At 43.9% G+C, this 15,741-nt stretch overlaps 1 protein-coding gene across 4 annotated transcripts in view; it reads right to left on the bottom strand.

Annotated features, from left to right (window-relative positions):
- Positions 1-15,741, bottom strand: part of DNAAF8 (dynein axonemal assembly factor 8) — an 87,602-nt gene that overhangs the window by 48,711 nt on the left and 23,150 nt on the right. For 2 of the 4 annotated variants that reach the window (XM_081887912.1, XM_081887909.1), the window contains 3 exons: positions 8,167-8,361; positions 1,459-1,605; positions 465-512 (listed from right to left, as the gene is read on the bottom strand). In XM_081887912.1, the coding sequence (XP_081744038.1) occupies positions 465-512; positions 1,459-1,605; positions 8,167-8,361 (390 nt within the window). The remainder of the gene's footprint in view (positions 1-464; positions 513-1,458; positions 1,606-8,166; positions 8,362-15,741) is intronic. The other 2 variants (XM_081887910.1, XM_081887911.1) reach the window with 2 other exon arrangements.

Below are 15,741 nucleotides of genomic sequence, written 5' to 3'. Positions count from 1 at the left end.
TAAGTACAGCTTTCAGCATCCATGTGATTGTAACTGAGAAAGCATATAGCATCTCTGCAAGCATCCTAGAACACCAAAATATTGTAAAATATTCCCAACTAGACTAGAGCCATGGTGACAAGAGACCTGTGTCTCGGCACCTGGGCTGCCAAACAGCTGGAAACTGTCAAGAACGAGGGTGTGATTTATAGAAGAAAATCAGCAAGTGGGAGGAGAGGTGCTTAGCCCCCCCTCCCCCACTTCACTACTCCCTGTCCTCTTTCATGCATCCGTGAGTCCAAGAATCCAAAAGCTCAGCTGGGGGAAAAGAGGCTAAGATGAAAGGGTTTCAAATAGTGATAGGCTGAAGTATTCAGTCTAGCCAAATTTCATAAATTCTTGGGAAGGGGCAGAGTGAAAACACCCCTCCCCAAAACCGTATTAGTCTTTGGTGGGCAAGTGAATTTAACTAATTTTCATATTACCTCTAAATAGGAGGTGCTTGGGCTTTGTTGTTGTTTTTCCTTTTCTTTCTTTCCTAACAACAAGAACAAAAATCCTTGCCAACGCTTCAGATGATTTATTGATAAGATTTTATACCTGCCCTTCACCAGAAGGTCCCAGGACAGGTTACAACCATATCATCATACAATTATAAAAACAAGGGAGGGAAATCCAGACAAAACCAGAACAGTAAGAACTAAACAAATAAGCTGCTCCCAGACATTGCACATTTCTTGGACATTAAAAAATAAAAACAAAAACCCTCATCCATCTCAAAGGGAAAGTGAAAATATTTAAATTCATGTGAGTGCCCTGCCCAAAGCTTATTACAATCTTGGGGGGGGGGGTGTTATCACCCCTTTCTTCCCTGACAGCCCTACTTTAAACCCCCATCTCAGCCTCACCACCCACCTAAAGCTGACATTCTGAATGCATGTTTGCCTTGTGGGGAAAAGCAGTTGCAGGCAGCAGCTGAGCATGAGGAAACTTGCAGACAGGGAAGGGTTAAATATCCCACTCCTGCTACTTTTGCCAGTTTGGTGAAACCCCAATTATATGAGATGCCTTGGTGGTCTGCTGTGACCGGTCAGCAAAAAGGCTTTTACAAAGTCGTTTGTAATCATTCTGACTTAAGACCCTTGGCTGAAGAATCTGTGGAGGTGCCCTATTGCTCATCCTATTATCCTATTATCAGTTTCTGTTTGTCCTATTGCTACAGGTCTTTTCAGTTTCTGCAGCTGTGGACATGAACAACATTCTTGGAGGTACCCGACCAGAGACACCACGGGGCCAGCAGCTCCCTCTTGATGCCAGTAGTCATGGGCCTGGTCGCCAGACTCCCTGGTTCAAGACCCCACTGGCGCTTTAGAGGGCCTCCTCTGTAAATTTAGGGAAACACATTTATGGCATCGAACAAAGAACAGCGGCTCTTACTCAACAGTGGAACAGAAAGACAGTTGCAGTGCTGCTGCTTACTTCATGCTTCCGACTGCTGTGGACTTCCGACTCGCTGACTGGTGTTAAACAAGCGTGGAGTGCCAGGGCATCCTTACACCAGATCTGCTGCAGCCCCAAGACCTGGAATGGTGCTTTGCTCTCTCCTCTTGCTCCCAGGCAGGGTACCTGTCATTGCATTTGAAAAGATGACATGGATTAACTGATCACGAGCCTAACTGGGTCAAAGCAGAGCAGAAACTCTGCAGAATGGCCTGGGAATCTTTAGCTCCAGCTGGGGTCCAGCCAGTCATCTTCCTCCCTGTAAATGCCATGTTCTGCCATACATGGCTAGGGCAACCCAGCCAGATGGGCAGGGAATAAATAATAAAATGGTTATTATAATTATTATACTCTGCAGCAGCACTGTAGTGGCAAATTCAGAAGCACAGGGTCCCTTCACAATAGCCACAGCCATGACCTTCTCACAACCAAACCCACCCACAATCAGGTCCCCTTCTAAGATTATGCAATAATTTTACACAATAAGAATAATCAGGGATGCATTGCAATGATCAATGCAGGTCTCTGTGTGTTGCCTTCCAGCTAGGTCTATTGTTTTCTGTGTACATGCATGCAGAAATCATTTGGGGTACTCCTATATCTTCTTTCAGAGTGGCTTAGCTTTTCCTTGAAGTTCTATTGTGTGTAACAGAAATTGCACACCAATCTCTTCAAACTGAAGCTCCTTGTGTTCCCATTGTTCCTAAACGCTTAGCTTTGGAGCATGCAGAACAACTCCCACCCAGTGCTCTTCCCACACACCCTCTCCAGAGTGACCCTGAGAGCCAATCCTCGGTGGCTGACTCATCCATCTTTCACTCTGATTGGCTTCCATCAGCACAAAAGGTGAGAAGACTTCTTCTCAGTGGTTGAAAAGCTCCCCTTTCGTGCTGTTTGGGCAGCTCTAGAATGCTGGCGGCAGAAACAGTAATGGGTCTTCAACGCCCCCACTATGACCCTGGACCACAACACCTCTGCTCTACACTGTACAAAGCAAAACACAGAAGCAGGGGAAGGTAATATTCTAATCACTCCGCCCTCAAGCCTGTGCACATTCATCTTAGTGCAAGGATCCTGAACCTCATGCATTACCCCACTTTCAGCGAGCTCACTTTTGGCCGCTCCACACAGTGGCTTGGGAGACCCCTAATAGCCCTCTCTGCGTAACATGATCCAAGAGAGATCTGTCCCAGACACCATTAATCCAGGCCTTCATTTAGAGGCTCTGATTCAGTTTTCCTTTTTTTGAATGTTTGAAATTTGTTTTTTTAACTGTTTTTAGTGATGATTTGTTTTTCCCCCCCTGTAAGCTGTATTAAAGCTTTGGGAGACATTTATACATTTTAAATGAATAATATAATAATATTACAGCGGGCACTTGGCCTCAGCAGTTTTAATGACAACCTCTTCTTAACCTCTTTTACCTGCTGTACTGGCCACCCTTTTTATTCCTTTTATTGTTAAATAACTGGGGGGTTACTTAAAGCAGAACCACTGAAATTAACAGACATGATGGACTCAGCACCCTTAGTTTCAAAGGGTGTACTCTGAGCAAAAGTCAGCTGAATACAGTGCTGGATTAAATGAATGGCTGTGAGCAACTTAGGTTACAACCCACTCCTTTTTAATTGGTGTTAAATCTGCCAGACTTCTTTTGCTCCTATTAAATTGTAAGCTGCCCTGAGCTCTGCAAATGCAGTGCAGAAGGGTGGGATAGATATCTTACCAAATAGATAAACAAGTTAAATAACTATACGAGAAGCATATTAGACAGCTAAAAATTACAGGGTTCCATCATGGTTATGTGCTTTAACATTGCTTCCAACGTATGCATTTTGGGTAGCTCTGCAACAGAGAGCAAGCCTGTAACTCACTCTTAAGTTTCCTAGGAAGAGAACAGAGAGTCCTTATTGACTGGCATGTTCTCTCCTGCAGCAACACAGTACATTGCCCTTATTGATGATAATAGGGTCAATAACCTCCGTTGAAAATCAATGCTAAGTGATTACGCTATTATGAAGAGCTGGTGTGTGGCTTTTTCTTTTCCCAGGGAGCCTTCCTATTCCCCCAGTAATGTGCATTAATAGTTGTAAGCTTGTCAGTTACCTTCCACTTTGAATGAGAAAATAGTTTTTCAGGAGATTCTATCTTGGGCAATAGAAGGAGGATGTTCCACTTATGCCACATCCACACACATTTAAGGCCCTATGATGCCACTTCAACAGACAGGACAAGGAAGCTGGCCTTTTTTCCCTAGAACAACAGCTTCCCCCAAAGAATCCTGGGAGCTGTGGTTTTTAAAGGGTGATGAGTGAGAGTTTGTTGGGGGAGACACACACACACACACACACACACTATTCCTCTTCCAAGGCTACAAGTGGTTTAGCAATCAATTCCTCCCCCCAGGAAACTCTGGAGCTGACAGCTATAGCACTGACAGTTCACTGATTAACCCTTTACAAGCAATTTCACGCAAAGCCTAATTAAAAACACAGATTGAATGACCTTTGTCGCTCTGACTACATATTTTAATAGAAACCAAATTTTGACACTAGGCAAAAAAAAAAAAAAAAGAAAGAACAGAAGAGGAAAAACTCCATTCCATTCTAACCCATCACATTTAATTATCTTTGGCTCGTTTCTCCCCCTTGATTTCCTCTCTCCCCCTCCCCTTTCTTCTACGTGACTTGGAAACTAAGAACCAGATTCAGCCTATTGACTTTGGAAGCAGCCAGGGAGGATTGGAAGCCCTGCTTTGCATAAGCTGAGCCATTGCTGTCATGGGTGGAAGATGGAAGAAAGGCAGATTTGGAGGATGATATATTTCCTTGCGAAATGCAGGCTGCGAGGGGAAAGGAGTCTTGCCTCCATCCTGATCAACTGCAAGCACTGCTGGAAGACTGCATCAGGAGGACAGGAAAGAAGGGGTAATCAGACAACCCAGCATGCCAGTGTACCTTGTGTTGCCTGCTCAAAAGGTGACTTGAACAGCTGGGCCTGCGGCAGTGAGGTACCGTATTTTTCGCTCCATAAGACACACTTTTTTCCTCTTAAAAACTAAGGGGAAATGTCTGTGCGTCTTATGAAGTGAATGTGTGGTCCCTGGGGCTGGGGGGGGACCTGGGCTTCCCCCGCCAGCCCCGACCAGCTCTGGAGCAGCTCTGGGGTAGCCCGCAAAGCCTCTGCAGGGTAGCAGGATGAAGGCTCCCCGCTGCCCTGTGGAGGCTTCGTGGGCTACCCTAGAATCCAGAACAGCTAGAGAGAGCGCTGCACAGCCTTCATCCCGCTGCCCTGCAGAGGCTTCGCACGGCTATCTCTGGCTTTTGTGGGAGGTGGGGGAAGGGACAGACCCCACCTCCAGCAAAAGCCAGGGATAGCTGCGCTCCCTTTAAAGAGCCGCGTGGAGTGTGTGTGTGGCTCTTGGGGGCTTTTCCCCGAGGAGGGAGGGGGCAGCCCATCACACACTCCACGCGGCTCGTGAAAGGGAGCGCTGAGCAGAGCCTGGGATGCATACAGGCTCTGCTCAGCGCTCCCTTTAAATAATTTTTTTTTCTTGAATTCCCCCTCTAAAAACTAGGTGAGCCTTATGGTCAGATGTGCCTTATGGAGCGAAAAATACGGTATATGGGGAGGAACACCATACAGCAACTTTAGGGAACAGTCATAGCTCAGTGGGAGATCAGCTGCCTTGCATGCAGAAGGTCCCTGGTTCAGTCCCCAGCATCTGCAAGTAGGGCTAGAAATGCTCCTCCTCTGAAACCCTGGGGAGCTGCTGCCAGTCAGTGTGGAAAATACTGAATTCAGTGGACCAGCGTTCTGACTTGGTATAATACAGTTTTCTATGCTAAGACAAGGGGCACCATCCAAATAAAGCTAAGCACTTTTCTGTCACATCAGTATGAACAGATGAGATGTGCAGCGCCTTGAATAAATCTTTCCTTTTCAGCCCCGGTGCTTTCTGAAGTGGGACCCAGTTGTGTGCACCGTTGATGAATGTGAATTAATTTCTATACAAAATGTGTATGCAGCTTTTATGACATGTTTTGTTCTTATGTAATGCACCACTTTGATATTGTTTATATTAAGCAGTATATACATTGGTGTAATCAATAAATAAAGTCCATGCCTACTCAGAAGAAAGTGTTGCTGCATTCAATGGGACTAAAGCCTAGTAAAGGGGTTCTGTTGGCAGTTTGGGACCAACTCAACTTGCATGAAGAGGAGTTTGCATGAAGTTAAGACAGACAAAGTGAGTAACATTCAGATTCCCCAACTATCCCTGTACCTTTATCACCATGCTGACTACTCTATGTGTCTCTTTGTTATTTAGACTGATACATCTTAGGTTGCATCCTCATTAAAACCTCCTCCTCACACCTCTCTTTCAGACCTCAAAATGAGTGGTCATCTCTGAACTATCCTCTGAGAGAACAAAAGAGCAAGCACAACTGCCTTGTTCTTCTCTAGACAGACTAGAACCCTTTCCTATATTTCTTACAATAATTATTTCCTTACCTAGGAGCATCTTGTGCAAGTGACTGCAACAGGTAAAGTCTTTCCCCCCCCAATCAGATTCACAAGCCAAACACTGCAGATTTTGTATAATAAAGGGCTTCAACAGGTAATCGAGCCAGATATCCCAGTAGATTTAGAATTGCTGTCTTCAAACACCCAGGCTTAATGCTGCAACTTTCTATGCATGCCTACCTGCTGGAAGTAAGTCCGACTGAAATCAGTAGGGACTGTCTTCTGAGTAGACATGTATAAGATTTCCAGGTTAAGTTTCCCACTGAAATTGACTGAGCATAAAAAGTGCTTAACTTTGGCTGGATCGTGCTCGAGCAGTCAAATGCATTTAAATTATTAAATCATTTTAAACATTGATTTTTTTTCCAAATGAAATTTTTAAAAAATAAACACTGCCAAGCTTTGGTCAATTATTCTGGTGCCTTTCAGACCGCTGACCAGAACACTGAAAGTAGGAGTAAGCATTTTGCTTATTATTGAGAAATAGGATAGACTATTGCCTGCACGATTCCCCTTATGGGTGAAAGGGTTAGAGGCTTTCATTGTTTAGAAAAAGAAAAAGAAGCTGAAAATTCAGGGAAGAGTTCAAATATTATTTACTAATAAATTAAATTAAATTCATCACCTGCCCTTCACCAGCAGATTGAGGGCAGGTTAAAAACATTTAAAATTAAAAACAGTTAAAAGATATTACAATCACTTGAACAAAGTGGGTCTTGAAAACACACATCAGGAATACTCAAAGAGAAGGGAGTCCAAGATGGGTGGTAGTTTCTTAAAGGTGAAATATTGAAGGCACAAAAGCAGACTATACCAGAAAAGTGGGAGACATCTAAAGAAACTGTGTGGCTGCGTAAAGAGCTTACGGATAAGCTGAGTTTTAAGAAGGGCATGTATAAGAAATGGAAGAAAAAGGAAATCACGAAGGAGGAGTATACACAATTAGCCAATAGTCTCATGGAGAAAGTCGGGCAGGACAAAGTTCAGAATGAGCTCAGGCTTGTAAGAGAGGCTAAAAATATTTGTAAAAGGTATCTTCGGCTATGTTTGAAGCAAGAGGAAGAACAAGCAAGTAGTAGGTCCTTTGCGTAGGAAACACAGAGAAATGCTACTGGGTGACAGAGAGAAGGCAGAACTCTCAGAACTCAACACCTACTTGCCTCTGTCTTCATCCAAAAGGAACCTGGTGATAACAGAACAAATGATGCAAAGTGGGAGAAAGAGGTGGCTACTTTAAATGAATTCAGATCTTCAGGGCCTGATGACGTGCACCCAAGGGTACTAAAGGAGCTTGTGGATGTAATCTCAGGGCCTCTGTCTATGATCACTGAGAGTTCTTGGAGAACAAGTGAGGTCCCTGAAGACTGGAGGCAGGCAGATGCTGTCCCCATCTGATTGGATGGCCAGCTGTAATGGGGCACCCCATAGCCGCCTTTGACTGGACTTAACCATTGAGGGGTCCTTTACTTTTACCTTTTATCTTAGTTGAAATTCCTGCATTGCAGGGAGTTGGATTAGATGACCCTCTGAGTCTCTTCTAAGTCTACAATTCTAGGATTTTATTACCTCGGGTCAAAGCCCAGGGTCCTGAGATGCGTCTTTAGCATTTGCCCAAAGCTGCACAGGTTGATTTCATCTTACGCAGCTTTTACAAACACGATTGCACCTTTACACGTATCGTCAAAACTTGGGAAGCAAATAAAAGGGGGCAGGACAGCAGGAAAAACCCCATAGAAGGGCCGCCCAAGATTTCACAGGATCCCCCTGCTTAAAAAGTGGTTTCCATGTCATGCTTCCAGCCATGGAAGGAACATTTTAAGCCTTGCTTACCGGACTCTGAGAAGGTCACACAAGGCTTCTGGAATTATAGAATTGTAGAGTTGGAAGGGACCCCGCGAGTCAATGCAGGAATCTTTTGCCTACCCTGGGGCTCGAACCCATGGGATTCAGATCCTTGTGCTCTTACCAGCTGAACTATCCTGCTGTCCTAATTTTCCCGCAAGATCCATTATGGGTAGTAGCAACCTTCTGATTTATTGGAAATCTCACATATCTGCACTGCAGCTTTATATCTCCCTTTTCATCTGGCTAAGAGATTGTCCTGCAAAGACGCCTGCCTCCAGTTTGCAACACTTCCTAGAAGCTATTTGTTCCACTCACCAGAGACAGGAGCCAGGTCACAACTGCAGGGTAGATGCTAGCTGCTGCCAAGGGGGTTCCGGGAAAGAAGCTGGTCTGCTGGCAGCAAGGAGCAACCTGTCCGCAGCTAGATAACCAAATGGTCATGAGCAGCATCTCTCTTTTGGCACCTTTTGGGGTGGGCAGCGTGTTGACAGGGGCAAGGAAGGAGGCCTCCTGTTAAAAGAGAGCGGGGATATCAAACTCAAACAACAATTGCACCACACCTGTAAAGCACTCTGATAACTACTTTAGACAGTCGGCTTCCCACAAAGAATTATGAGAGCTGTAGTCTGTTAAAAATGTGAGGAGTTGATAGGAGACCCCTAGCTTCCCTCCCAAAGCTACAATTCCCAAAATTTCCTGTGAAGAGGGAGTGACCGTTAAACCACTCTTGGAAGTGTTGATTTGGGAGGGGAATTCTTCAAGGACTAGATGGGTCATTGGCCTGATCCAGCAAGCTCTTCTTATGGTCTCTGTAGAAAATGTGAGGAAATAAATCAAACTTTCTGGTGAAAGAATACAAAAGGTGGACTTAAAGGACTGTCATTTTGGCTTTGGGATACAGAACAGTTAAGATTTGGAGAGGTTTCTAGAAAATTGCTTATGGACAGGTCTAAGCGTATCCTTCGCTGTTATTTTCACCCCAGCTTTGGTCATGGCAACTTAGCAGGCAATCACTGACGAGTGGCAAATTACTGACTGCAGACATCTGCCAAATGATACATCTGCTGCACACTTCTAAATGGGAACTGACTTCTCTAGGCAGTTTAGCAGTTCCGGAGAAATCCTCCGGCAGCCAGCGGCTCCCTTTGCCTTTTTGGTGAGATGTCTCCACCTTTGCACGCTCCATGGGAGCCATGTGTGAAACAAGAGGGCACAGAAAATGCATTGGGTGACTGAGTTTTGGGCTGGTCACAGAAACTGCTGAAACTTAATGCAAGTCTCAAGTCTCAAAGCACTTCTTTGATTGAGTAGATAGTAGCAGCAGCACTGTTATTATTAAAATGTATATGCCACACTTTGTCAAAAGTCCACAGGGCAATCTAGAACATAGAAGATAATAAACTATATCAATACATAACTTTACATTCATACCAAAAAATGAAAGCTATTGTATAAATACAAGTCATAAAAATAAGCAACACATCTTTATAGATAATACAAAATAGTAGAATCCAGCACTTCAGGGTGGCCCTGATTCAATCCAGTGTGATCCCGGGACCCAAATAAGTTCAGAGGCCTTGCACATTATTTAATTAGGGTTTAAAACCCTAATTAAATATGTGATTAGATGGGCTGTAAGCATCTCCACTCCTCCTCTCCTCTCCACTGGACTGCCCCTCCCCGATCACTCCAGATAGACCTCATTCAACCCAATTCGAGTGAATCCCGGGTTAACCCAAACTGACCCAATTCAATTCACGATCCAGGTAGTACACAGACCTGCTACATAATTTCTAATACATAATGAACATAATGAATGCATACTAAGCAGCTATATAATATACACACGTTCAGAAAGAGACATCTTTCCTTATGTGCCCTTCCGAGGATCACAGAACAGCTGTTTATGTGAGGCTTCATTCATTTTATCCTAACAACCACCCTGTGAAGCAGATTAGTCAGAAAGGCAAGTCAACCTGCCCAAGGCTGCCTAGGGAGCTTCACAGCTATGTCGGCACAAGACCACCAAGTGAACTGGAGACTCTAGCAGCAAGGCCACACTCTCACCCTGGACTACAGAGGGCAGTTCTAAGATAAGGTTACCAGATGTCCCCGTTTCCCGGGGACAGTCCCCAGATTTACAAATCAGTTCCTATACAAAATCCATTGAAGTTATAAAGTGTCCCCAGATTCATTGAAACAAATTTGGTAATCTTATTCTAAAACAGAGCAGCATTGTCTTGGTAATGGCCTGAGATGTTACAGATGTTCTTCAGCCCATCACAATCAGATGACCTGAGGGACCAATTCAGGCCTAGCTAGCCTTTTTACATAACTGCTGTTCCAGGCTTGGCTCCTCAGTTTGAGCCACTTACCACTGACGGAAGCTGCTGAAAATATCTTCCCTCTGAAGAACATGACCACAGGCCCATCTTTGGCCATGCCATCTGCCTGTGATGCTCTGGATATTCCGGCCCATGGATCCCACAATAGCAGTTGGCTGAGGTCTGATGGAGGCGTCTCAGTCGCCTACTGAAATCAGATTGAAGGGAGATCTCTGGGAGATTTGCAGTAGATTGGCAAGGATTCTGACACCCAGCCGTTAGGAAATTAGACTGCTTAGACCGCTGAAAGCTTAGGGTAACCAGGAATGGGCTTTTATGCAGAATGTGTTTGTGGATTTTGTGGTTCTAGTAAAGCACAAAGCAGATCCCAGAAGCCTGAAGTCTGCCTTCCTTGCTCCAGAAGAAGAGACAAACCTTACAACCCAGTCTTCAACACTGATTTATTTAGAGCATTTGTTCCCCACTCTTCTGCCAAAAAGGGTGCCAGAACAGCTTACACACAATCAATTAAAACAAGACAGTTCCTGCCTACAGGCGTACAATCTAAAAAAGTGTCACACAAGGGGAAAGAGACAAGGGAGGGGGGCACCGATTCTTAAGTAGTAGTTATTATAATCATCAGCTGGCATAAGAAACAGCTCAGGGAAGGTGGTGCCTGAAGGAACCGGTCTGTTGGCAAAGTCTTTTGGCAATGAGCCCTGCTTCTCATCTCTCCCACTGAGGGAGCCTGGTGGAATGGCTGCTGCCAGGTGACACTGGAGGAAGAGAAAGATTTGTTTGCACCAATGTTTTTATCTGTAATATTGGCATACCAGCATTAATAACAAGTTATTTCAGTGTGTGTGTGTGTGAGATGTGATATTGCCTGATCTGGCAATCAGACAGTGGCTGGATCTTGTAGCGGTAATTTAACACCAGCCCACTTCTGGTCCTGTGGTACAGCGGTTAGAGGAACATCCAGCAGGAAGGCTCCAGACTGTCAGTATCTTGTGGGAGTCAAGTACCTTCTGGGAAATTTAGATGTGTGCAATTGAAGAAGGGATTCAAGTGCTCTGTTGGCAACAGATCATCTTTTTAAAAAGTAACAGGCTTTTTGCGGTTAGGAAAGTGACAGGGAAAATGCATTGAAAAACATGGAGGGAATGAATGAATGAATGATTAACAGAAAGATAGACGAATGGCATGCAAAGCAGGGTGAATGATTATTGCTGTATGATCTCCCTACAAACAAACAAAAATGAATGCTGTATAAAAGAGCAGTTCTAATGTAACTTGTGCCCGCACTTTGTGCAAATCAGGATGAATGCTCAATAAGCAGGTTGTTAGGAGCAGCCCCTAGTTCTAAATTGCTAGTGTTCAGGATGGGACACAAAGCAGCGTGCTGCCCTGTCTGTCCATTGTGCAAATTGACTGGAAGCACCACCAACACAACCCTGCTTCCTCTGCGTTGTTTATGCCCATGAACTCAGGAGTTAAGTCAGTCTCTCCAATGAGATGCAGCTAATTTTTATTACTGAATAAAAACATTTTGGAAATGTCAACTGTGTGTTTCTTTCCATTCTTTGGGGAAGGCTAAAATAATGACAATGCCATCTGTTCACAGATCCAAAGTTCCACATTAAGTTGTAAAATAAACCCTGGAACCTCGGTGACAATTGCTTTGTGACGGCAAAAAGAGTAATAATAATAATAATCCTGCATTCAACGGACCGGACACACTGTAATTAGAGAAGAAACTGGCCGTAAAGAAGTGGGCAATACTGACAGTAATGGTCTAAACAGTCTTCAAGTTAATGCACTTTACTATGGAATTCTGCATCCCGTAAAACTAGCAGTTGCCTCCATATTAAGCATGGTGGGGTCACTGATCTGCAACATACGACTCCGTTAGGACAGCATTGAGATTTCTGGATCTCAGCTGTGCTGCATTTTGTCTTCAAATGGGCAATGGACCTCAAAGGGAAGTAATTGAAAAATGTAGGCAAAATATGGCTTCAGATATTTAAAATGCCAAAACGAGTGCTTAATTTGCTGAACTCTGTAGCTTCTTTCATTATACTTTTGTGGCTGTGAGTATACAGTGATCTCATAACAGAGCGGGGGGGGGGGGCAGATCAGCTGTTGGGTTCAAATTCTGCTCAATCTTCCACTTTCTAGTCCTTATAGTTGCAACAATATACTCTAGGAATAGGAAGGGGCGGCTACAATGCCTTGTATATCTTCTTCCTCCATGTGCCATGACCACCAGAAACAGAAAAAAATATGCCAAAAAGTTTTTTTTAAAAAAAGCATAATCATTTATGAACTTGCACAGGTAGACATGGAGTTGTTCCTCCGCAGGTGCCCACAAACATGGCTGCCTATGATTGATGCCTTTGTATGCTACTTTCCCATCCAAATTCTCTTATCTTCTGCACCACACTGCCCAGGAATATACAAATACATGCACATTTGTATGGTAAACTCTCAAAGAGAGACTAATCTGTTGTTGTTGTTACTAAGGAGACCTGGGTGACAAAAAAACCCCGCAACCAACCACGTTTAAAAGCCTTGTTGGAAAAGGAAGACCTTCAGGTAGGTGCCAAAAAGACAACAGAGACGGCTTTGTTTTAAACTGTTTAAAATATTGTGTTTCAATGTCGGGACCTGCCCTGAAGTGAAGGGCAGGTAATAAAAGCATACAGAAATAAATAATATTCAAGGGGAGGGAATTCCAAAGGTTTAGGTGTCACAACACTAAAGATTTGATTCCTATACCATGCGTAACAGACCTTTTGATAAGGTGTTATCTACAGACGGGCCTCACCCGCTCAGAACAGTGATCGATGGGGTATATAAGGGGTGAGATGATCTTTAACTATACGGACCTTTGTTGGCAAGGTGATGTCTCTGCTTTTTAAGATGCTGTCTAGGTTTACCATCGCCTTTCTCCCAAGGAGCAGGCGTCTTTTAATTTCGTGACTGCTGTCACCATCTGCAGTGATCATGGAGCCCAAAAAAGTAAAATCTCTCACTGCCTCCATTTCTTCCCCTTCTATTTGCCAGGAGGTGATGGGATCAGTGGCCATTATCTTCGTTTTTTTGATGCTGAGCTTCAGACCATATTTTGCGTTCTCCTCTTTCACACTCATTAAAAGGTTCTTTAATTCCTCCTCACTTTCTGCCATCAAAGTTGTGTCATCTGCATATCTGAGGTTGTTGATATTTCTTCCGGCGATCTTAATTCCGGCTTGGGATTCATCCAGTCCAGCCTTTCGCATGATGAATTCTGCATATAAGTTAAATAACCAGGGAGACAATATCTTTCTGGCATCCTACCCCAAGCTATAGGGGGCTTTATATATCAGAACCAGCATCTTGAACTCAGCCTGCTAATGAATTCATCTGTGCAACAGTTCCTGCTCTGCTTGGTGATAAGGGTGCACGAAATTCCCTTGCAAAGCGGTGCCTGGGGTTTCGCTGTGGGGAAACTTGCTTTACTCAGTGCCTCTCCTTTGTCAGCCTCTTCTGAAAGATGCCAGCGAAGCAGTTGGATCAGCACATGGGGACCTCTGCTGGCCACCCAATCAATGTGGACAAAAGTGTAGAGTGTAGTCGTTTTTTAAAAAATAAAGCTCACGGCAGCTTTCCCCTTAAGTCAAAGCAACAAGTAGTTTGGGCTGTCAAATTCTATCAGGAATAGCTTCCATAAGAAAGCTAAAAGGTCATTTAAATCAACTCCGAGATGAAGCGAGGCTTAGAAGAGACTCAATTCTTCATATCTTTATAAGGTCATTTAAAAAAATTCTAATTAGAGAAAGAGAACCAAAAGGAGGTTGAACTGCGGAGAGCCTCAGGGGCTTTGTGTATTTCATTCTCATAATTGGGAAAACTGGCAAAGGCTCATCTGCGACAAAAGAGGTTAAGCTGAGCTCCTTCCTAGCATGTCTAACATCACATCACCCATAAAAAAAGTGCACCATGTTGATTCTTAGGTCCCAAATCCAGTAATAAAGCTGTCCTGGCTCCCACCCAACATGCGCAGACACAGACACTTACTTCTGAGAAAGAAAGAGAGTTGAAAGGACTACAAACCAGAAAGGGAAAGGAAGGGAGTTTAAATCCAAATATTCTGGGATACCACAACACCAATGATTTACTCTTAAAGCAAGCTTACAAGTTAGCTCAAGGAAGTGATTACCCCATTAAGAATTGTGCCTGTGTCATTTTGTGGCCTAGCAGAAAAATTGATGTTTTGAAAGGCTTTCCCGACACGCTCAACAAAAGCAGTTCCTGGTGACCATGCAACTGTGTGTGTACGTGCCTGATTTAATTCACCTGTTAATTTTTCAAAAACCAACTCTGTGCAAGGTACCCTTAACCAGAATGAGTGTTGGAGCTCTGATTACCTCGCTGCCAAATTCCATTTTTATACAACCAGCCACAGAACTGAATCTGCACACAGATTAGCTCCCAATTTAGCTCGACCAGACCAAATTTAATTCACAGTTAACATTTCCGCAACGTCAAAAGGAACAGAAGCAGAAAAGGGATTCCACAAAAGAACAGAGGGTTCTGCCTCCCTATAGGCAGCGCAGAGGGGTGAGCTAAGGATAGAGAGAGCGCACAATGTCTAGATTTCCCTCCTGGCACTAAATGAGCCGAGACCATTAATGTAATTGCTAATGTACTTTTATTTTTATTTTTTTTTTTTTGAACAAGAAGAAGAGTGTTACTTTCTAAGCACCTTCATTAGGCAGCGAAGGGCTTCTAAGCTCCTCCAGTGTAATTACCATTCAACTCAATTACTGAGATGTATTATGAACGACCAGCAAGATTACAGTATTCCAGGTCTAGGGGAATCACTCCTAATCTACATGCCGGGCCACACCAGAATGACATAAAAGAACCACGAGGCAACCTTAGAAATAAAGGAAATAATTTAAGCCTCCCTTGGGAGCACAAAGCTCTTCCTCCGGGTAGAGGTTTCCTGATCTCTTCCTGCATGATTCGCTGCTCTGGCCTTGACACAACAGAGCATCAGCTTTGCATGCAGGTGGTGATAGGTTCAATCCTCAACATCTCCAGATATGGCTGGGATAGTGCTCTTCCTGAAATCTTGGAAAGCCGCTGCCATTCAGTGTAGACAATACTGAGCTAGATGGACCAATGGTCTGACTCTGTATAAGACAGATTCCTGTGTTCCTAAAAGGAGTAGTTCAAAGGCCAGCTGGGCCAAACATTCCTCTCCACTTCGACTCTTGCAGGAACATTTTTCGCTTGCAAAAGGGCGAGGGAAATTTTTCATCCATTCTCAAGCGGGTGGAGATAACAACAAAAATAATTTAATTTCAAAAATGGGAGGAAGTAATCACCATTTTGAGAAAATGTGGTAGGGGGTTCCAGTTTTGTTTTGAAAACACTCTGTAAAGCTCCACTACCCCTATCAAGAGGGGGCAAAGTCACAAAGAGCAACCCAGTGGCAAAGAAATCTACGAAATGACTCAATAGTCACTGATGTTCCATCGTTACTCTTCATCAGCCCCAAGAGAATTGTTGTATCATG

Source organism: Podarcis melisellensis, assembly GCF_964234715.1.
Source record: "Podarcis melisellensis genome assembly, chromosome: 14".
In the NCBI taxonomy this organism is placed as follows: domain Eukaryota; kingdom Metazoa; phylum Chordata; class Lepidosauria; order Squamata; family Lacertidae; genus Podarcis; species Podarcis melisellensis.
Note: the sequence above shows the minus strand (reverse complement) of the source record. Positions and strands in the feature narration are given on the sequence as shown.